The following is a 23,914-nucleotide window of genomic DNA, read 5'->3' on the forward strand; positions in this document are numbered from 1 at the left end:
AGTCCAGCTTTTGTTGTGGAGACCACGTGAGTCGCGCTTGTTCTCCCCGTCGACACGGCTATGAACGAACACTGAAGCAACTGCAACATGTACGCTGAGGTTCGACTGATAGGCAGTTGAAGGCACAGATGCCATTCAACCATGGGTATCCCCAACTCTAGGCCCCTAGCCGTCCATCTATCTTCTACCGCTTATCCAGGGTCAGGTCAAGGGGACGGTACGCTAATTAGTAGGGGTGTAACGATATACTAATCTCACGATACGGTACGATACACGATATTGAGGTCACGATAACGATACGATATTATAGCAGTATTTTTTAAACAACCTTGAATGAGGAACATATGACTGGAAAATTTGTCTTTTATTTGAAAGACACAAAAATACAAAACAATACTGTACGTTTGCCCTATTGTTACAGTTTGTAATGCTTTATAACTGTTTAAGTTTTAAAGAGAAAGCCAGGCCAACCATTTTCCACAAACTGAACTAAAAGTAAATGTCAGGTTTGCATTATGCATCTTCAGTTTCATACAAGTACAAATATTTAGCCACAAACTGAATAGTTTCTCTCATGTATGATTTGACTTTTTTCTTTTCCAGAAATTTAACAACTAAAATTAAATAAATAAAAGTAAATAAATACATACAATTTTACATCATAAAAAAGATTGATTCATGCTCACCTTATAGTGTAAGAGGAGATTTATTTTTGTTAAGAAGGTTATTTTGGTAATTCAGGGTTCATTATTTTATAAATATATTCTTTATATTCTGATGTAAATCAGGGACTATAATGACACTAGTCAGTTTATCTGTAGTGATTAGTCTGTTTTAGATTGGGCGGAGTGATACGCCACAGTACGGCACTAGCTGCTGTGTTGATGTTCTAAAATCCTACACTGTTGAGGGACATTAAAGTACACTGGAACTCAGCAGAAGTTGTCCCCGTGTTTATCCTACTCACCACCCCAAAAAGGTTTAATTTAATAAAGGTACGGCTTAACTCTACACCAGCCTTACATAAGTAAAAGTTCAGAGCTCAAAACCCTGCAAGAGTCCCGTGATCGGGACCAAAACGGTACTAGTTTCTTCTGAGCGGAGGAAGATTTTGGTCCGCGGGTCGAGGCGCGGTCGGCACAAATACACTGCGTGTTACTAGTCAACACAATATATTAATACGGTATTAATAACCCAATATCGCAATACCGTTTGTCACCTTCATGACACGTATCGGGACGTTTTTGTATCGTGAAATTTCGTGGCACGATATATTGTTCCACCCCTACTAATTAGGGAAGTCCCTGGTCCAGCTCATCCGGGGGCATCCCAAGGCCTTCCCTGGCCAGCCGAGAGAGAGATAATCCCTCCAGCGTGTCCCAGTGTCTTCCCCTGGGTCTCCTCCCAGTGGACTGTGCTGAGAAAACCTCATGAGGGAAGCGTCCATGAGGCATCCTAACTGGATGCCCAAGGCCCCTCATCTGGCTCCTCTTGATATAGAGAAGCAGCATCTTACTCCGAGCCCCTCCCGTATGATTGAACTTCTCCCCACCTCTAAAAGGAGAGCCCGTCCCCAATAGGCAGTACTTTGCTTTCATACATGATTCATACAAGCAGCATACTTGCCAGGGACGCTGGATGAGATGGAAAACAAGTGGCCACCTCGTGGTTTAGCTGCAGATGAAGCACGGGGAGTATCAGGTCGGGGACAACAGGTCAGGGCTGTGCATCTCTGTTGTTCTTAAATGGTAAGATTATGGTTATAGAGCTATAGAGAGTATTTATGTTCTCACTACATGAATCCAAGGCAATATCCACTCATTGGGGGCTCACACAGCTGTGCTAAAGCTCAACCTTGGGTGTTTGACAAACCTTTCTCATACCCAGAGTTGTCAAATAACGAAGTACAAATACTTTGTTACCTTACAAATTTTGGTTATCTATACTTCACTGGAGTAATTATTTTTCAGACAAATTTTTACTTTTACTCCTTACATTTTCACACAATTATCTGTACTTTTTACTCCTTACATTTAAAAAAAAAAACAGCCTTGTTACTCTATTTCATTTCGGCCTTTAAAATAAAACTATCCAGTTAAATTGCTCCATCCGGATAGAGTAAATTTGGTTGTGGTTGTTTCAGATGTTCTTGTCCAGTTTTGTTCTTACATCCGTTCCCTCAGATTCCTGCAACTAAACTTGGATGTACATTCCAATAAAGGTTAGGATAAATGATAACATGCCTCTGAAGTTTGACTTTTTGCACCATTACAATACTTATAGGCAACTAGTCATCATATCTCCTGCTCTCTGAAACACATGTTAATGCTCAATAGTACACATATATGGTTCTTTAATATATTTGCATTATACTAAGATGCATTCATTTTCAATGGCTTTTGTCCTTAATGGCTTTTTTCCCCCTTACATTACTTTTACTTTTATACTTTAAGTAGTTTTGAAACCAGTACTTTTATAATTTTACTTGAGTAAAGAACTTGAGTTGATACTTCAACTTCTACAGGAGTATTTTTAAACTCTAGTATCTATACTTCTACCTGAGTAATGAATGTGAATACTTTTGACACCTCTGCTCATACCATAAACAACCAGTCACACTTTCTGCTCTCAACACAAGTAAGCCACATGCTTTCAAACAGCTGCTAAGCTTCTGCCATTTGCTCATGTGGAAAATCCACAACGTGGAACCATGATGGAGGCAACACTGTAAACAACAGTTGGTAAACAACAGTTGGCCCAATACACTAAAAGCAATTAAACGCGCCACAAGTAATTCAAAATGCTGATAAGAGTGCAATGTAGCCTGAAAAGTTGAAACAATGCTAATGCAGTGCAAGTAACAACGAACCAGAAAAAATTAAAGGCAAACTTTTCTGTTTTAAAATTAATGAGGAAAAGGAAGTTGCCAAAAGACTCATGCAGCTCCAAGAGATGACCACTAATTGAAACGAAACGTAAAATAATCACTTCACCGGGTGCCAGACAGCTCAAATGGATGGGCAGCACTCCATGTACAGAAGCTTACGGTCATCATCATCTGGGTTCAGTTCCCGGTCTGTGAACCTTTGCTGCGTGTCTTTCCACTAATCTCCCAATTTCATGTCTGCATACTTCCAAATAAAGGTCACCAGGTACAGTAAAGCAAGTTTATTTGTACAGCACATTCCAACAACAAGGCAATTCAAGGTGCTTTACATAGTAAAAACATGAAAAGTAAAATGGAAAAGAAAATAATTATGAGCTACAGTGCAGTGGCAGAATAAAGCAAGGTAAAGACTTGCATTGTATTACTGAAATTAGTGTTTACATCAAAATTCAGTAGGGTTTAAATAATTCAGTCAAAGCTATCTGCGATGAGTTTTTACAAAACAAGTTTTTAACCTTTATTTAAAGGAACTGAGGGTTTCGGTATTCCTGCAGATAAGTACTTTGTTGTAAAGTGTTACCAGGGTTTCTCTGCAACAAGGTTCCCTTTCAGCACCACACGGCGCTGTCCGCGGTGCTGAACTGGACGACGGTGGAGAGGCAACTGAAAAGTAATTTCTGTCTCTCTTAAGATTTGTTATACCGCCACCCTGTGGTGCAAACAAGCTATAGTTACTTCACAGAAGTTAAAGGAACATGAGGCAGGATTGAGACAGGATTTATGGAAAAAAAATGCGTATACGTTTTAAGTTTTCTAGTAATAATGTCAGATGAAGCGTTCCAAACCAAAAAGAATGAGCCCTCTAGTGTATCTCTCCGTTGCCTTGAACAGGCTGTGTGCTGCAAAATGTGCTGCAATTCCGGACCGGAATTTCCCACGCTGTCCTGCGGATGTGACGTCACATGACGCTGCATGTGCGTTCTCCCCGTTCTCCCGTGCCGGCTTCACTGTTGGCTGCAGTACCCCCAACGGCCGTCGTAGCGCTAATGAGTCTCATTTCTTATTCTTGCCTCAAGCTCCTTTAAGTGAGGTCTATCTACCGCCGCACACACACACACACACACTTACACACTTTTTGGCCCCCGCACTTCTGAAATGAATCCGGCGCCCCTGGAATGAGTGTATACATGATCGCGGAATTATTCTATTCGGATTTAAAATGGGAATAAACCAGCCACTTACTTCGGAATTAAGTTTGATTCGGATTGTCCATTTCCATTCGGAATTAGGTGTTTACATGGTAATTTGTAATCATTTTAAAATCGGATTTAATTAAACTTCCCATGTAAACGCACTGATTGTGGCATTACAGCAGAGGCCACTAGAACGGTCACATGTCTGGCTTACATTTGTGCTGCAGTTGTGGTAGAGGTGACGTAGTAACAACCACCTCCGGACCAGTATGCAGTAGATACTGTATAATACATTTACGAACAGTGTCAAGTACGAGGTTTCCAAAATGGACTCACTGCTTCACAAAAAATTGATTTCTTTCACGTTATGTCTAAAAAGGTAAATTCCTCCAGGTTTATGAAACCACACGACACCAGAGTTTATAAACTGAAACCAGAGATGGTGACGTCATCAGAGCAAAACGTCTCAAAAGTCAAGTATTATAAAAGTAACCAGATTAGAGTGAATATTGGCAGCTCTGGCTGATTGAAGCGAGCAGGTGACAGGTGTTGACTGATGGGACAAATCCAACCACATTCTTAGCAACAGGTTCACGCTCTTTCGGAAGTATTTTCCAACTCCACATTCCCATCCAGATCAATGTTTTAAAAAACATCTCTTAAATCTGGTTTTTAGTTCAGTTTTAGTTAAAAAAAGAGCTGTTCTGGCATGTGAAGGTTCAGTACAATCCTCCGGGAAGTCTCTGTAGGCTCTCAGACCTTCATGCACTGACTAAAACATATCAGTAAAAAACTTCAGCTGATGATATTTCTGTTAATGATAAAACAAGACATCTGCACTGCAGGACAGTAAAGTGTGCTGCAAAACTGCAAATGTCTGCAAATAAAAAAATAAAAAAAAGACTAAACCATAAAGTCTATTTGGAGTTCAGGTAAAAGAGTCATCAAATGGAAATCTTACCTGTAAAAATTATAGCATGAACTTTAGGAATAAAAAAAAAAAAGAAAAAAAAAATGAAAACTTACCAGTGCTTCATCCTCAGAGAGAACCCGCCTCTCGTCGTGAACAAGCACCACTTTAGCCTTGACTTCATCCACCGATATGCTGTGGGAGTTACAAAGTGAGAATATTAGTATTCCTACCTGCATGTGTGTTGAATATTAGAGGTTGATCTTCCCATGACGCGCTGACCACATCAAGGTCGTCACCGGCTACACTGACAAGAACAAGCTCCATCTATCTCCACTGAAAACTTCCAACCTTACTTTCTGTGAGAAGAGAACTGAAAGACTTGATAACAAAAAGGAACATGTGGAGATTAGATAAATATTGTTTTTTTTTTTCTGTAACTCAAACAAACCAGCCTGGAGCACTAACTCCCAGGGTACTAAACAACAAATAAACTAACTTCACTTAGACAGGAACTGATACAGGAAAGGCTGATAAGTAAAAATGACTCACAATTCTCTTAGCTATTCTATGTCCCACAACACAATGTGTAACAAAAAAAAAATAAAGTAATAATCACCCACGCCTCATATTCTCCTACAACAACTACATTATGTCTGCAGTCACTCATCCCAGCGGGGCGTCTTCCTTCCATAGGTTGCAGCTAAATCGCCACTACCGAGCCCAGATAATGACTGCATGACCAGAATCAATCCCAGGAGTCCATCAAAAGCGGGAAGTGTAGGCAAACTTACAAAGCAAATAGCCTGCTCCGTCCGCAACGGAAGATCAATGCTACGACTAAGTGCTCGGGAGAAACAATGGCTTTCTCTGTTGTGAAGAGAAAACGGAGGCTGCAGAGCAATGGCTCTGGGAATCTGGTGTGAAGAAAATTGGCCTTGGCCCCCGTTCATTGAGGGCTTTTATTGCACATATAGACGTTTACATCATAGGAGCGGTTTGCTCTACAATGCACTCCTATGGTAGGCTTCACTCAGAAAGCCGGTAATGAATATAAGGGAGAGTCACAGATACGCACGGGGATAAATCCTGACAGAGGGGAGTGGATAAAAAGCACAACCTGTTCGTGGGCCTTTGGGAGGCTCCATCATGGCTCATTTCCTGAAGCAGTTGGTAGACTCTATTTATAGGCCAGCATACTGGTACCAGTTAATCCTGCACTGGGCTGCCAACTGCCTGCCAGCTGGCACAGTGGGCTGCACTTGTGCGCGGTGCATGAGAAGGTTCAGAATGAACTAATGAGGAAGAAACAAATCTACTTAAATGGCCAGTGCGTCGGGAGAAGTATGTCCCCCTTCATGCAAACTCTTCAAAAAGGGTAGATTTCACACCAAACCTGTAAAAACTACCTGCTCAATCCGCCTCCGTAATATCTGAAACCAATTAGGAGGAAAAATATTGACACTGTGGCGATGCGTGTATCAAAAAAATACAGTTATTATGATAATGACGATGTTTTCTGAGCAATGCCTTTGTGTGCTTCAGAGTGGATCCCAAACTTCATGGAAATTAATGGTAGTAATCTTTGTCATGAAGCAATTATTGGTGACTAAACGGACACAAAAATGAGATTAGTTCACAGTATAAATGAGAGAATAATTATCTGTGAATCTGCATTAAAGATAATTAGCAATTCCAATGAAGCAAATTAAGAATGAGGTAACGTTTTGCTAAGTGTCATTAGGGATAAAGCCAGACAAAGAGCTTTTCTTTTTTATTTACAGTGTGCATGCTAATTCTCTCAGCAAATTGCCTGGCAACTTCCAGCATCAGGTATAATATTTGACTTTGCATTTATCAGAACAGCGGCTAAATCGAGCCTGACATTTTGGCGTGTGTGCTGCAGAGCCTTACAGGGGAAAAATGGTGATGTAGCACACACATACAAAGCCTTCACCCTGCTGTTTTATTCAAATGGACATCAATACATGCCCTGCATCAAGATAGGCAGCTCACCAAGTCGAGCGGCTGACAGACTGAGACAATGGTTGTATAGAAATGTGCGGCACTTGCAGATATTTCGGCTTAGTAATGTGTTTGTTTAAGCGGAGCTCATAGAGACTCTGCCTTGGATGGATGGTTCCAGAGCTGGGAGGGGAGAGGGCTGAGGTGAGTGGAGGGGGTGGGATACAGATAACGGTACATATTGAACTGCAGGAATGCATATATAAGTATATACCGCTCCGCTAGAAAGATGCTACCCAAGCATTTCACCCTGTCAGCAGCCATATGTTTTGTAATGCTTTGAGTTTGCTTTACCTGGCCCTTGTTCCATTCTGGCAGAACGTGCCCAGACAGCTAAACCGGCATTGATTTTCAAACATATAGGAAACTGAGGAATGTAAGTGTGGAGAAGAAAAAGAAAAAAGGAAGACAACATTCATGGTGGTCGGATATCAAGCCTCCTGTTTGTCAGCCAAACATCAATTTTCACAATCTTCCTTGAAAGAAAGATGGAGGTTAATTCCTCCGACTGACCAACGTCCAAAACTGATTGAATTTAAAATATGTCAGGTAGGGCTGGGCGATATATCAAGATTTTAATATATATCGATATATTTTCAAACGCGATATGGTACGAGACAATATTGTTTATATCGATTTAAAAAAAAATAATAATAATAATAAAAGAAATTTTTATGATTTTGATATAGTTTGTTTTGTGACAAATTGACTTGAATGTTTTATTTGAGATTTGCACAAATGTTTTGTTATTTGCACAACTATCAACCTCAGTGGAAAAGTCTGCCTGTTACTGTCTACATTGTATTAATTGTACAGTGTATTTTAATTTAATTGTTATGTAGGAAAGGGATATTTGTTTTATTTTATTCAAGAAGCATTTTTATTCTATATATGCAGACAGGTTATTTTTATTTCATTTGTTTTATACATTTTGATATTGTGCAGACCTCTGTTAACAAAGGTACCTTTGTGACATTTGGCACGAGGCTTTGTATTAAAACTGATTGTTTTTTTAAGGGTTTGCCTCAGAAAAAAATGAAGCTAACAGAGATGCTATGCTATAATGCTTTGGGGGAAACCCCAATTAAGGCACAGAAAAAATATCGATATATATCGAGTATCGCCATTCAGCTAGAAAATATCGAGATATGACTTTTGGTCCATATCGCCCAGCCCTAATGTCAGGTCACTTCAGGAGGTTGAGTGGAAGAGGTGAGATAAAGAAATGGAACAACTCATGAGCCTGCTAAAACTTGAAGATTGGAAATCAGTTAACTCCTTTTTTTAAGTTTGCTGTTCATCCTGATTAGACGTCACTCAAAAGTGTTGTTAACTATGACTACGTTCACACTGCAGGCCTTAATGCTCAATTCAGATTTTTTCCCATATCAGATTTTTTTGTGTGGCTGTTCACATTATCTTTTAAAATGTGTCCTATATCAGACTGGAGTGTGAACGCATCGCGGCCCTGAACTGACCCGCATGCGCAGAGGAACAATAACAAAGACGTCTCACGCAGCACGCCGTCATACGGCGGTAAACATGGAGGCAGCAGAAGTGAGCGTACATGGGGATATTTTGAAGTTGTTGTGTGGTGGAAGCCGACGAAACTGTGAGCAAGTGTTAATGAAGAGGAGAAGGAGGAGAAAGAAAGCTGCATTTTTAATAATGGCTTTTTGTGGAGCGATGGCTGGTGTGTGTGGATGCGGACTCGGAGTCAGGAGTGGTGGGATCATGATGTGATGAACATCTTTACAGAGGCAGATTTCATCCAGAATGTCAGGATGTCGAGGGCTACCTTCCAATACATCTGTCAGCGCCTCTCCGCGCCTGTCCACGGCTGACAGCTGGGTTTATCACCTAACACAAGGTCCAGCTCGTCGTAAAACGGGCAGGTTATGCGACCACGACCGCTTGGCTGATTTGAATCCTTAGCTTCTTTGAACTTAGCTTTCAGGCTCTTTATTTTCCTCTGGCACTGCAGCCACGTCCTTCTGTAGCCGCGCTCGCACATTTCTTCTGATATGCTCTCAAATACGGACCGGTTACGCTAAGACCCCTCTAATTTAGCTTGTATAGTAGTGTCCCCCCAAATACTTATAAGGTCCAAGACCTCACTGTCCCTCCACTGATTAGCTCCGTCGCTGCTATCCTCCATGTTTGTCTTGACCTTTTCCGATCGCTTCCGAGTGACTCCTGCCCCCGCCAGCGCAGTATTAGGACAACGGTCATTAGAAATTGGCTATCTTTAAAAATGAATGACATTCCAAATTTAGAAATCGTTAACATTATTTTTTGTATAGATACTATTGACAAATCACTGTCCTTCTTAGTTAATGTCATTCTCTTACTGGCTAAATACCACATACACTGTTGTAAGTGGAGAAAAATGAAGCCCTCTTTCCATTTTTTTATAAATGATTTCAAAAGTTTTTTTCTTTCTTTAAAAAATATTAAGTCAAATAACTCTGCAAAAAAATTAGTGACCAATATATCAAAGTATCTTTTATTTTAAGTCTCTTTCCGAAATGTTGATGATATTTGCTTTGAAATGCCTTACAGTTCCTTTGTATTGACTTTACTTGTCTCTTATTTTTGTTTATATGTCTCTTGTTCATAAGACCTCCTGGATGTTCTTTTTTCATATATTTCCTCTACTAGTAGTTTTGTATAAAGTGTGTTTTTCTTGTTTAAAAAATTCTGTTCAATAAAAAAAAAAAAAAAAAAAAAAAATTAGGACAACGGTCGCTCTCAAGTGACGTCAAAGTCGCATTAATTGCGACCTGGCTGTTCCCACTGAGGTCGCATTGCAAAACATCAGACCTGTATTCGATTTAGAACCACATATGGAAGCGACCTGAATCTGATTTGAAAAGATCAGATTCCATGTGACTTGTGCTGTTCACACTGTCATAAACAAATCACATCTGAGTCACATATGAGCAAAAAAAAAAAATGGGATTTGGGTCACTTGGGAACTGCAGTGTGAACGTAGTCTATCACCGATATGAGGAGGGACACTATAGGCTGAGGTCCGGGCTCAAACCTAGGATGCTGGAACTGTAACAGGGCTGACATCTTCCTCGTCCCTTCAGCCCAGGATCCACTGATTTATCAAAAAAAAAAAAGTACCATCTGATAGCACCAGTGTACTACTGTTGCTGTTTGCCAGCTACCAATACTGTACATAAAGCAAAAAGACTGCAAAGAAGAAGGAAAAACAACAAACACTGGAGGAGCAGAAGTGATGGCTTTGTTTGCATACACTGCAATAGTAACGACCAATGAGGAGAGGGGATTCAAATTGGAAGCAAACTGAAAGCGCAGCGTCAGCACCAAGCCCAGCCTACTTCCCCTCCCGGAGGTTTTTCATGGCCCCTCTGAAGCATCTACCCTACGGTACGGATGTCTCAGCCCTGGACTAGAGGTTCCCAGAACGTCTCGTGGCAAAGTTATAGAGATGTGTATGGTGGCAGAGACCCGCCATTGCTGAAAATTAAAGAAATGCCGCAAATAAAAACTAACGCTGCTGCAAATAAAATAAACGCTTTGCAAATAAAATAAACGCTGCAAATAAAATTAACGCTGCAAATATAAAGAAACGCCGCTGCAAATAAAAAAAAAAAAAACGACGCAAATAAAAAAGCCACAATGGAAGTGAATTACCGGGGACTATTTTTGCTGATGCACTGGTGTTTTTTACGTGAGAGGAGAAGAAGAAGACGAAGAGTACGTAAGTGAAAAGGAAGAAATAAGAAGAGCAAGGAATAAGAAGAACAACAAACGAGAAAATAAGTGAAAAGGTTAGTGTTCAATGTGGCCACGTGTCATTTTTAATGTACAACACCAGCGCATCGGCAAAAATAGTCCCCGGTAATTCACTTCCTTCAGCGGGGTTTCTTTATATTTGCAGCGTTTCTTTTATTTGCAGCACTGTTTTTTTGTTTGTAGCGTTTATTTTATTTGCAGCGGCGTTTGTTTCTGTTTACAGCGTTACTTTTATTTTCAGCAGTGGCGGATCTCGGCCACCGTAGATGTGTAAAACTACTACGGACCCCAACTAATGGAAACCTGACAATACTTTATTTGTATTTTTTTCCCCCACTTTGCCTCATTAACAGAATCTCTTGAGAACTTTCAGATGAAAAGAGTGAATCTGTAACTCATCTGTTATGATCATTTTTCCAAATGGAATGGATTTGTGTTCTTAAACTTTTTGCAGGGTTTCAAGTTATCAAATGTGGCTTGTAAATGTATTTGGCGGTTAAGCCATTGACTAAACTTTAGAAACAAAGCTCAAAAAGGTAGCGGATCATTTGCGAGACAATAAAGAAAGATGGTGTCACTGATGTAGTGGGCATGAACACTTTTCACACTCCCCAGTGTCCATGCCCACCGCGTTACATTTTTGAACAGGCGCAGCAGGAGATGAAAAGCTCAACTGGGAGCAAATATGCTTTAAGAATTTCTTTAGTATTGGATTTCATAGCAATCTAAATAATGTGCCAAAAAAGCCTTTTCACGCTGGCGAGAGCAGAATCCAACATGGAAAGCTGTTTCAGTATAAAAATATCACAAGAATCAGAGCAAAAAGAGGAAAAAAAAAAAAAAAAAAAAACCTGTGCTAGTACAGTCAGCAAACGGGGATCAGCACATTTCTACAGTCGTTTTTAAGAGTTTCAAGGCAAAAGAAAAAATATAGTAATAGGTTAAAAGAGTCAAAAAAGGTTTTTGACGGCAAATAGTGAGCCGCATGTGGTCAGCAGGTAGGGTAAAGGTCGGTGCTACCGTCCTCAGCTACTCCATGTGTCAAGGTGTCCTTGGCCAAGACAATGAACCCCCACTCTGCCTCTGCTTATCACTTTTCTGATCGTACAGATAAAAAAAAGCTGCATATTGTGTACAGAATGCATGTATATAATGAGAATGGCTGAATGGTTGAATGAGAAACACATTATCAACTGCTGCATAGAAACTAGATAAAGATAAAAGGCACTGCATAAAGGCAGCCCATTTTCCATCTTACTCACCTTCCATCTTTATTGCTGTCAAGTAACTGGAAAAGGCTGGTTGCTGTTCTATTCTTATGTGTGAGACCTAAAAAGAAAAAGGAAAAAAGATCTAATGAATACCATTTTATGGTAAATGGGAACCTACCTGTTCCTGTAATAAAAACTAGTCATGACAACAGACAAAATGATATAGGTTTTTGCTCTTAATCACCAATCGGTGCTATCAACACAAATCCATGTAAGCACAAACTGAGAAGCAGTAATGGAAGAAAAAGGACAAAGCTAAAACTGGATTTAAAAAGATGAGGAATTGGGGGGGTAATCAGGCAGTGAGTAAGCCACGCTGTGCATGAACATTTGGTTTCCCCGTAGGAAGGGAGAGAAGAAAAAAAAGAAAAGAAAAAAAAGCATGTCAGAGTCCAGAATGCAATCATGAGACTTTGTGCAGCGACGGCTGCCATGACAGTGATTTCCCTCTTCTCCATTCACATTCACGGGCAGATGAATAGGAAAAACTTCCTCGACCCCCCTCTGCAGCGAGCGCGTGACCCCAGCCGATTCATTTTGTGAATGGCATTCATTGGAGCGGGGAGGCGGCGGAAGCAGCCGCGTGTTCAGCGCCGAGCCGAGCCGCTCCCAAAGTCATCACGAGAACTGGGAGTGGGAAAAAAGAGCCAAACTGATTGGCCCCCTAAATCTGAAAGGGGAAACAAAATTGCAGATCCGCTGCAATTACCTCTCGGTACTAATTACAGAAAAGCTAAGTGTAAAATCTGCATCTTTACCCCCCCTTAACTGTTACATAACTGTACACAACACCTATGCTAAGGGCCTGCTGGGGAGATGCGGAAGAAATAAAACTACACCTCATTTCACAAATCCAGCTTTGCCAAAATGAACCTTAAATCTATATTTGTAAAGCCGTGCTGAGTTTAGGATTAGAAGTTTTAAAAGATGTAAGACTGTACACCAAATCTCGACTCCCACAACATGAGTGGAAGCAGCAAATGTCAACAGAGAAGCCAGATTCCTCCCCCCCGCTGCTGACTTTACCCAACCACCGACGGGGGGGGGGGGGCTAACGAGATCTGCTAATATTCTCCTGCAATACACACAGCATCTGTCACATTAGTGGCCCATTCTGTTGTTTGAATAGCTCTTTATTCCCAACCTAATGCTTGACATTCTCAACTCATCCTCTGGCCGCCGCCTTGGATATAAAAAAAAAAAAAAAAAAAAAAAAATGAGTGCACAAAAGAGGAGGAGAGATGGTCTCATCCCTCTCTCGACTGCAAAGCTGTAGCTATGAAAAACAACCATAAGGAGGATAAATGGAGAAGAGAGGAGAGGAGGGCAGAGGGAGAAAAAAAAGATGGAGTGGGTGCAGTGGCGGGGAGAGTAAAAACTAAGAGGAAGATGGGAGGTGAGGAAAGAGATAAAAAAAAAGGAGGAAAGTGGAGTAGGAGGGGGAAAAAAGAAGGTTCAAAACATTGGCTCTTTAGGCCGATGGCACATACAGGAGGCTATGTTTACTAATGGACACCATCAGTCATCCACCCATGTTGCCCTGGTGATATCAGAGCGCACTTATAAAATAAGAGGCACACAGAGAACAGAGAAAATGGAACATATCAGCAGGAGTCTGCAGATCTATGCCTACCCTACAGACCACGCTTCCACACACAGCTGTCTCCGCTGTTACGGACTGCGCTTCAAGATCAAGAAAACACACATTTTGCTGTCTTTTATGCTCTAAAAAGCTGAATCTGCGGGAAGGGAAATTACCTCTTTCTATAGAAAAATGAAAAGGAAACGGATCTAAAGAGCTGCAGGCTTCTGTAGCGAGCTTTTACTTATTGAGGGAAAAGGAGGCAGCGAAAATACGTGAGACGCAGCCTGAACATAAATAAAGCCGCATTTATTGGTGAGTGTTTACAGCAACGAAGTGGCACATCGTGTTCAGGAAAGAGAGCACCACATTATAGTTCAGAATAAATGACGTGGTGTATTTTAAGTCTATGTACACATTTACCATGATTGTAATCACGGATGCTCAGCCACTTGCCCTGAACGTTTCTCCCGTTTTTCACGTGGTTGTAGGAAATTTTCACAACCTAAAGCTGATGCGATACAGGTGTCACAGTAAAGAGTTTCACCAGTCGCCATTTCAATTTCTGATCTGCAAAAATTGTGATTTCAGCTGATTTTTGTGTTCCAAGAGCGCCATCGGACGGCACACAACCATATTTTCCACACTATAAGGCGCACCTTCAATAAATTACGTATTTTAAAACTTTTTCCATATATAAGGCGCACTAAATATCTGGTAAAATACCGTACTATAGTGGCTGAGGTTGAGTTACGTATCTACCTGATGGAGCTGCGCTACAGGAAATGCTACAAAATCCTACGGCAAATGCAAAAAAAAAACAAGAAGAAAAGTACCGTATGTCAAACTTTATTAACAAAATAAAAACCAGCTTTTCTCCGTCTCGTCAAAGTCGCCATTATGTGAGTCAGCGTTGCTGCTGTTGTCTTGAACGTCTGAGACGATTCCTGACGTTTTTAGCGCCATTACTTCGGCGACACCAACTACATTACCCATAAACCCCCTGACTACGGTAACAGAAATTACCGTAATGATCATATATAAGGCGCACTGCATTATAAGGCGCACTGCCGGTTTTTGAGAAAATTAAAGGCTTTTAGGTGCGGTTATAGTGCGGAAAATACGGTAATTGTTTTTCCTCATTTTTGTTTTATTTGAGAATTAAACTGATGTTCTCTCTTTAAAAGATAAAAGCCCCCAGGTCAGGGGGCGGATGTATTTATAAAATTAAAGAAAGGGTGAAAGGATTTCTGTATGATGTCACAACTGTTGATAATTGAAACTTAATATCAACAAAACACAACGAGCCATCATGTGGGCATTTACATGGCGGCTAACTCCACCCTATGTCTGGTTTTACTCTGTCAGTGAGAGTCAAAATAAAAAATTTAAAAAAGCACTTTTTCTTTGATTGGCCTTCATACCCGTCCTAAGGTTTTATTTTTGAATAACTCACAGAAATTATACTCTTCCAGCAAGTCAAGTCTTGTCACCATCTGGGCAATTATGGCATCCCAAGAGACTACGAGACAAATTACTGAGAGGCAAGAAAGTTGATCGACATTATAAACTAAAACTTTAAAAAACAACTCTACATTGATGCCTGAGGAGTAAAAGTGCCTACAATAACTGCCAACCGCCCCATTAGAGGATATTAATGTGAAATCTTGCTGCTTTTGTGTCCTCATGGATCCGTCTGTACACAAACTGATCTGACGAGTTCTTCAGAGCCCTTGATTTTGCATAAAGAGACGCAGTAATCTCGCCAGTGAGGCAGAAAGCCGTTATCTCCAACTACGTCAGACGGAAAACAACATTCAAGTTATCAAAACATTAGACATTCTGACGTGTGGGATAAACGTTAGTTTTTCTGTTATTTTGCGCCAATCTAAGTATTTGACAGCTCGGAAGGGGTTCGAAAAAGCTAAGCTTTTGTTGCGGACCCCAGGAAGACTAGCTGGCTGCTATGGCACCAGCTAATGGGGATCCTTAATAAATAAATAAAGCTTCAAGACATAAAAGGATCTTACTGAAAACTAAACAGGAACAGAACGCCGGCGAATTGTTCTGTGAGACAGCATTGGTATTCAAATGAGACATGTAAATGGGATAACTACAGCTGCTGCAATTTGTGAATGAACTGATTTCCTAATCACAAATCAATGTGCAACTGTCTTGCTGATGTCTTGGTGATCAATTTCAAATTTACATTATTTCTCAAGCCGACGTACCAAATACTCAGGGGCCTCGCTTCTCAGATGTGAGAATTTGATGGGTTTCGTTAGCATGTAGGATGATGAAATAATGTATATTCTGGTCTTAAACCAGAGCTCCAATAAGGTAATCTAAAGGATTTATCTGAAATTACGCCAGCTGGGAAATTACAGTTTTGTCACAACAAAAGGCTGATCAAGGAAATATAGAATATAGATTAGATGAAACCAATAAAAAATGTATTTGAAAGTATTTGTTGGAGTACCTTGAGCAGAAAACTGAAGACCATTATACCCCTCAAACAGGAGGATGTATATTCCTTAGTTTGTTTTGCCTAAAACTATTGCAAAACAAACCAAGACTACTGTTTGTCAAATGCAAGTGTGAAAATAGGACTTCAATATGAAAACAGGACTCTAATATTGTTCCGTTTGATAATAATAAGATATTTTATATACGATGAATCTGAGGGAATTCTTGTTTATTTGCATCATATGCTCATTAAAAAAAGGATACATTTGGTTTAATTGTTTAGTTTACATTCTTACGAATGCATGTATTGCATAGAAACTGGACATTTTCTATTCTGTCACATCTATCGTCTTCAGCGTTCCATACTTTCATTGTTTTCTCTCCGTCCACAGCCATTGCACAACAAAAATCCACTCAAAATCATTAACCTGGACCTTTTAAACTTCTAAATAACTGTAAAAAAAAAAAGCCCAGCAGAACTGTCTAATATGGCTTGGGTTTTTTTGTAGGGTTTTGAGTTTCATTGGGTGAGTTTTACTTGGATCTTTGACCTTGTGTTTGACTTGTTTCCTGTTTTATTTTGAAAGTCTGTGTCCTTGTGTTTAGTTTGAGTTCCCTGGCTCCCATCTGTCCTGACTGTGTGCACCTGTATCTCTTCAGCCCCAGTCAGTATATATTGTGTTGTTGATCCCTTCCTTCCCTGACTAGGGTTATACATGGTTAAATGGGGTTTTCAGTCTCTTATTTGTGTTTTTATTTGAGTTTTTTTGGATTCCTGCTGAGCAGTGTTGTTTTTTGTTAATAAAAAAGACTTTGGTTTGTACTCCTGCTTCTTCAGTCTCCTGCATTTGGGTCCTGTAAACCTCGCCATATCGCTCTAAGTGCTGTTACAAGAGACTGTTAAGACCTACTTCACAAGCTCAACTGCTTTTTTTCCCCGCTTGGACTGAGGTTATTTACAAGTCATTCAGCAACACATTCATGGAACAAACTCTTTATGTTGTTACGCTCCTGCACCGTCTTCGAGGGTTTGCTGTAATTTAAGGGTGTTCTCAGACTACTGTTTAATACAATCAAAATATGGGTGTGAGTGACCAAAATGCATGTTGTGGGTTTTTTTTGTTGGGAGCTTTATAGCATTCCCTTTCTAATCAGCCCCGCTCAGCATCCTTGTCGTAGTTAAGAAAAGCCACATTAGCAAATAGCTAAAAAAATAAATAAATAGAGGAACACAGTAATTGGTGTGAAGTAGTATGTGTCTGTAACTTTGCAGAAAACCCTTCAAACAAAAATCATCAAGGGTATGCCAAAGAAGCTGTTTGGAAAATCCAGCTCCATTCTCATCATTTCAGCCTTTTCAAATCAACGAAGACATCTCATTGTTCAGCCGTGTCCAAAATGTGCATTAATGAGAAAAATCCATGGGAAGTCTTCTCGGAGCGCACCGCCTTGGAAAACAGTGAAGTGAGGATTCATTTGACACACGGTGACGTTAGAGCGGCCTCGTAAAAAGCCCAGACAGATGCCCAACATGGACGAGACATGTCAACGTGAGCACAGGAATTAGAATTGATGGTTGTTACACCCTGAAGATGAGCTGTAATGGAAGTAAAGGATGACGGGCTCAGGAGTGTGTGTGTGTGTGTGTGTGTGTGTGTGTGTGTGTGTGTGTGTGTTTGTGTGTGTGTGTGTGTGTGATGACCAACAAAGGTCAGCTCACATAGTGGGAGGCATGATGGATGCATGCCCACAGGAACTAACCAAGTCAAATGACCTTTATTGCAATCAAAACTCACTTGAGGGCTAACTTGGCACTAGACAGACAATCAATTGTCAACATGATACAAAAATCACTGATGCCTCGTCTTTAAAAAAAAAAAAAAAAAAAAAAAAAACGGAAAAAAGTATCAGTGTTGCACGTATTAAACTATTGGAATTAGGACAAATATTTTAACGTATTTTACGTATTTAAAAATCCAGCAGTGCAAAAATGTTTAAGTTTTTAAAGGAATATGATTCAACGAGTGCTCCGCAGTTCTGCTGCATTTAATGAGTAAAAATCCTTCATAGCTGGAGATGATGGAGCCCGTTTCCTATCCAGCCCCACAACTTCCTGTACATTCATAAGCACAAGTCAGAACATCACTTAAATGCCAAGCCAGCTTGTGCTTGGAGCGATAAGGGAATTTTCCTGTGACTCATATGCAGCTCCTCTCTGATGATTTGAGGAACGAGAAGAGGCGAGCTGGGGGAATGCAAAAAAAAAAAATGCTGTTGCTCAGCAATCCTGTGAGTCAATTAATATCAGCGGAAAAGGAATCTGCGTTTAACCCTTCCGGTTCTCGCTCTATGTTTTATCATTTTGTCACAACATGTTTAGTTTTGCTCGGTGCGAGGCTGCGGTGAAATGGAAGCAGCCCTGTATCTGCCACGGTGGTTCAAACAGAGTAAACTGCAGCACTTTTGTGAAATGAGCAAATGTCTTTAAGTTGCTTTTTATACACGGACTGGCCCTTACCGGTGTCCCCCGCTTCCGGTGCCTTTAATGTTTTCTCTTTGAGTAGGTCGGCCTCGTGTTTCCTCCTCCTCTGTTCCTCTAATTTGATCTGTAGGTCTTCAGCAGCTTGCTGAAGCTCCCTGAGCTGGGCCTGGAGAGACACAATAACACAAACATGTTTATTACACTGATTGCTTGTAGTTAGTTGAAGCAAACAACTGTCTAGTTTACATTTATTTTCACATTTTATTTTACATTCATCAGAAGGAGCTAAAAAAACAGGCTTTTCTCTCTCTCTCTCTCATTTCAGCCCTGATTGAGCTTTAGCTCATTTATTTAATTTTATCTTTGTTCTGAATGTCCATGATGTATTACTATAGCTGATTTTTAATGACTGTTGAGGATATCAGAATAAGAAAAAGCTTTATTGCTAAGTCAGACATAATCAGACGAGAGAACTTGACTCCGGTTCACACCGCTGGCACCATTTGTACGGGCGCCATTTCTTGGAGGAAGGATGACACTGGGATGGAGGAGGAAAATAAAAAGGCATCTTCACACCGTGTATTAAATACCCAGTGTCAAGGTGCAAAAAAATTATTAAATAAATATAAAATATATTATTATTTCTTTAGCTTTAACAGCACTTGGTCAACTCTCGTTGTTTTAAATAAGCTTCGGGAAGCTTTAGAATAAATTAATTCGACTGCACTTTTTCCATTAATCTCTTTTGAATATTGCTCCTCTCCTGTGGTGAATATGCAAATGGAACTGGCAAAACCCTATTTATTTTATAAATTCAGGGTTTTACTCTTCATAATGTTGGTACTAGCTACAAAGAGAAATGCTGCAAACCTTTTAACCACTTCAATATTAAGCATTCAACTTTCTTTCTCTACTGTGATGACAGCTGCATGTCATGAGAGTCCATGGAGACTGCCTCACTTTTGGAGATCACATCCCCCAGTGGTCAGTCAAAGAACTTTTTTTATTTTATTTACTTTCAAAGTGGCTTCAACCCGGAAGTAAGATCATTGGTGCTTGGTCACCCTCTGGCATAAGATGCAAGAAAGTGGACCTCTAGTGGGGTAAATTAGTACTACAAAATGTGCCTGCATCATTCCCACTCATTAAATCTATATCTCCCCGTGTGATCAGAGGTGGAATTGCTAAATGGAGTGGTTTTAAAAACCTAATCAAAGTAATACAAAAGGAAAAAAACACCCTGCATGGTCATGCTGTGGAGCATTGGAGTTAGTTTTTCTGCTTCCGACATCAGTCCATCTTTCTTAGTGCATCAGTACATCCATCTCCCAACTAGAGCCGGTCCACGTATTTACAAAAACTAGCTCATCATCCGGGTTCAAACAATGGACTCATTAAATCAGCTACATCAGAAGGTGGTGTTGTTGCGGCAAAGATGACGAGTTATGACAACCAAGCATAACCCATCATCACTTTCTATAATAGACCAATTAATAACAAAGAGCAGCAGCGTGTGTGTGTGTGTGTGTGTGTGTGTGTGTGTGTGTGTGTGTGTGTGTGTGTGTGTGTGTGTGTGTGTGTGTGTGTGTGTGTGTCCACGCTCATGCGAGTGTGTCAATTCTGCCTTCCAGTCTCTCCTAAGAGACTCAAACTACACAGTGATGGATTCTGTGTGGTTCGGCCAGGGATGACTACCTTTCTAGGCCATGCTGATTCCTGAGCCACCTTCAGTGTGCAGCAGGGATTTATGGGCTGTATCATCAGCACACATGAATATATTTATGTTGAATTATGCTCCTTATAGTTCCTCCAATGATTTATTTAACAATAATTAGCATGCATATCTTACACATAGATTCCGTTTATGTTTCTACAGGTTGGTGTGGATGAGGCTGTTTGAATCATTTTGGTGAAAAGATGCAAAATGGAAAACAAATGCATTTTTGTCATCAAAAACTGATATAATACAACATTTTAGAAAAAGACAATTACATTCGGGATGAGGTCTAGCAAACGCTCCATATCATGTCCTGCTGGGAGAGGGAACGGAAATAATCACGAAACCACATATCACCGAACAGCAATTTCCATGTAAGTCGTTGCAATCCATCCTGTGCTCAGCGTTCACAATATAAAAGCTGCTAATTCGATTAAAAGTCCTCCGAGCAAGTGATTTCTGCGGCGGCGTGTTTGTCTTTAACCCTCAAACCCGTGGAAAAGTTCCCTTTTGAGTGATTGCGTGAGGTTTTCCAACACGGCGGCCCTGGAGTAACCCCGGCACATACAACAAAGACGCTGTGAGAGGAGAGGATCACAAAGTGCGACAGAGCTGGGAGGACTGGGTGACACTTCAGCCCCGACCTGCCAATCAGCTGTTACAGAAGAAACGCCGGGAGAGGGGAGGGATACGACAAAAAAAAAGAAAAAAATATCATGTGAAGGATAACATAACACCATCAACTGCCAAATCAGATATATCTGGTCATGTGTGGGCTACTGAGAGAAGAAAAAATGTCCTTCAGTCAAATCTTCTCTGACAAATAAGTGGTATCTTTTCAACTGAATTCATCATTAAAGGCAAAACATGTTTACACAAAGCTTTATTTTTGAAATTCTTTTTACCAAAGCCATGTCATTGAGTGCATCAAAATACTTTGAAACTTTGCAATTTTTACCAATAGGCATATTAACATGAATCATCGGCAATCTTGGGACAGGCAGAACTGTAAAATGTTGCTGTGACAACAAATCACAGCTAATGCAGATTTATTGATTTTTGGGATAGAAAAAAAAACCAAACAAAAAGACAAGTCATAATAGCAGTAAACATCTCACGTGTGTCTTGTTAGAACGAGACCAAATGGACCTCCACAACTGGCTTTTGCGGCGCTGCAGCCCCGTATCACCGCAGGAGCCACAAACATGAACGCATGAGGACAAACTGCTCACTTAGAACAGAAACCCCAGGAGTCCAGCACGACTAAAAGCATATTAACCTCACATCCCCCAAGTGTGTTCTCCAGCACGCCAGGCAATAACACTAAAGGTGGTGACTATGTAGCAGCACAAGCAGCAAAAGATGCTCAACAAACTGCTCAAAACTGGGAAGATGTTGCACGTTTGATGCTAACTGTAAGAGCATCTTCTTTGTGTTTTGCTGACAATAAGAAATAACATTTATGCAAACTTTTCAATAGGCCTGTGTTGAAAAAGTCGATTTCCCAATTCTAAATCGATTCTCATATTAATTCCTATAAATGGATTCATATGTCTAAAGATCGATTTTTTTTTTTTTTTTTATTTATTTATGTATTTTTTTTTTCATCATTACATTACAAGTTTTGGTTATTTTTTTGTTTATCCCCAAAAAAGGAATGTTTTGTTGGACACGAGAATAACTGGTGCCATGTTTTTGCCTTTAAATATGTTTAAAGGTATGAAAACATTAAAGTGTTAGGTTATAATTGCATAAATTGTCTATATTTCATTACTTTATATACTGTCTTGGGGTTACATTTGCAAAAAATGCTAAAAACCAAATTCTCAAAAATTAATAACCAAAATAGACTGAAAAAGAACAAATAAAAACGGAATGTGGGAAAAAATAAAAGCGATTTCATCCGTCTCTGTTTCCTCCCTGGATCTGTTTGGTAATTCTGACCCACATGATGTTTCTGAAAGCAGTTCTATCAGCATTCTGGGAGCTGATTGGTCCTTACAGCATCATTAGCTGCAATACTTGCTGTTGAATCTCAATATTATACTAGTATTAATATGTTGCAGAACTACAGTCATATAATTCATGCAACAACTCAAAAAACAGTTATTTAATAACACTAACCCAAATCAATATCGGAATCGAATCAAATCTTGATAATCGATTCTGAATCTTAAGAATCGGAATCGAATCGAATCTTGACATTTGAATCGATCCCCAGCCCTACTCTTCAACACCTTGCATTGGGATTCGGGTCTCTGCTATTTTTGTTCAAGGAGCCTCAAGACTTCAGGTGAGTCTTTGTTTCTGGACAGTTTCAGATTTACCTGCAGTTTCCTCAGGGTTTGAAATGAAATACAGGACACAGCCTAGTTTGCAACTAATTAGACCACTTAATGTTGCACGCTACATTTTATGCAGCTCTAAGTCAACAAACTTGAAACGGCAGAAAAAAGAAAAACAGTGTGAGCAAAGGGGAAGGATGTTATTATATTGAGCCTACTGCCAAGTACTGTACATGGTTTGTTACTCTACCTGTTTCTCCCTCCAGAGCAGCACCCCCTCCTCTATCAGCTGCTGCTTGAGTCGCAGACCCTCGTCCAAGGTCCTCATCTGGCCCTCCACGTACGCTCTCTCTCTCTGCCCCAGATTCCTGAAGGAAAGGCAAGAGGAAGGACGCACATTCCCATCATTACTGAAAAGCCTCCCCGCCCCCCCTGCTGTGGTCAAGATGCTACAATCCACTTTCTAAGAGCCTGCAATCACAATCGGAATGGGAGGGAAGCAAAGAAGAGTTAATAAAGAATATGGGGCTTAACGCTATGCGGCTGGACTAAAAATTGTATTTAGAAGTCTGGCAAACACAATAAGAGTGTTGACCTCGTAAATGTGCAGTAGAATGGACTCTGTTCATATACGATTTTTTAATAAAAAGCAAGGTATAATAGACACTGACAACAAGAGAAGCCGGATACATTTCTACATCTTACTATAGTCAATATGTGCAATGCTGAAAACGGAAGGATGATGAACATGGCCTGGCAGATGAAATCCTGCAAATATAAGCATTCGCAGGCCTACAACCCCTGTAGCAGTCAACATAAGAAAAAGAGTGAAATTTTCTTAATTGTTATGGATGAAAAAAACTGCTTAAAGTGGAGAGGAAGAAAAAAGAAATTTAATCATGTCATATTTCAGAGTTGCCTCCGAAATAAATGAACTCTTCAAAACAATACAGTGATGCATATTACAAGAGTGAGTGTGAGCTTCATCAGGCTCTTAATCACAGTGAAACTACGCCCCCTGGTGGCACAATGACAGAGTCACCGTTGAGCATCTCTACATCCGCTGCTGTTGAGCATCCTCCAATTAAGATCAACATAAACAAAAATGTTCATATCTATCCATCTGAATATCAATTTTATAACAAACTTTGATAATAACATGGACATTTTTACTTTATGCAAACATATTTCGTGTCAAATTTATTAATATTGAGTCTCATTATATGAATCCACTGACCAGCAAGTGTTCTGGCAGCGAGCGTGGCTGTTGTATTCATCTGAGGCATCGCAGCAATCTGCAGAGACATGCAAGAGAAAAAAAAAGGTAA

At 40.2% G+C, this 23,914-nt stretch overlaps 1 protein-coding gene across 1 annotated transcript in view; it reads right to left on the reverse strand.

The window, feature by feature from the left end:
• Positions 1–1,292: 1,292 nt before the first annotated feature.
• Positions 1,293–23,914, reverse strand: part of LOC133420499 (glucosidase 2 subunit beta-like) — a 31,241-nt gene continuing 8,619 nt past the window's right edge. The window contains exons 4-10 of the mRNA XM_061710193.1: positions 23,824–23,881; positions 22,837–22,954; positions 18,621–18,750; positions 12,046–12,112; positions 5,107–5,185; positions 1,623–1,674; positions 1,293–1,417 (exon numbers count right to left, since the gene is read on the reverse strand). Of these exons, the coding sequence (XP_061566177.1) occupies positions 1,293–1,417; positions 1,623–1,674; positions 5,107–5,185; positions 12,046–12,112; positions 18,621–18,750; positions 22,837–22,954; positions 23,824–23,881 (629 nt within the window). The remainder of the gene's footprint in view (positions 1,418–1,622; positions 1,675–5,106; positions 5,186–12,045; positions 12,113–18,620; positions 18,751–22,836; positions 22,955–23,823; positions 23,882–23,914) is intronic.

Source organism: Cololabis saira, chromosome 20 (genome assembly GCF_033807715.1).
Source record: "Cololabis saira isolate AMF1-May2022 chromosome 20, fColSai1.1, whole genome shotgun sequence".
NCBI lineage: Eukaryota > Metazoa > Chordata > Actinopteri > Beloniformes > Belonidae > Cololabis > Cololabis saira.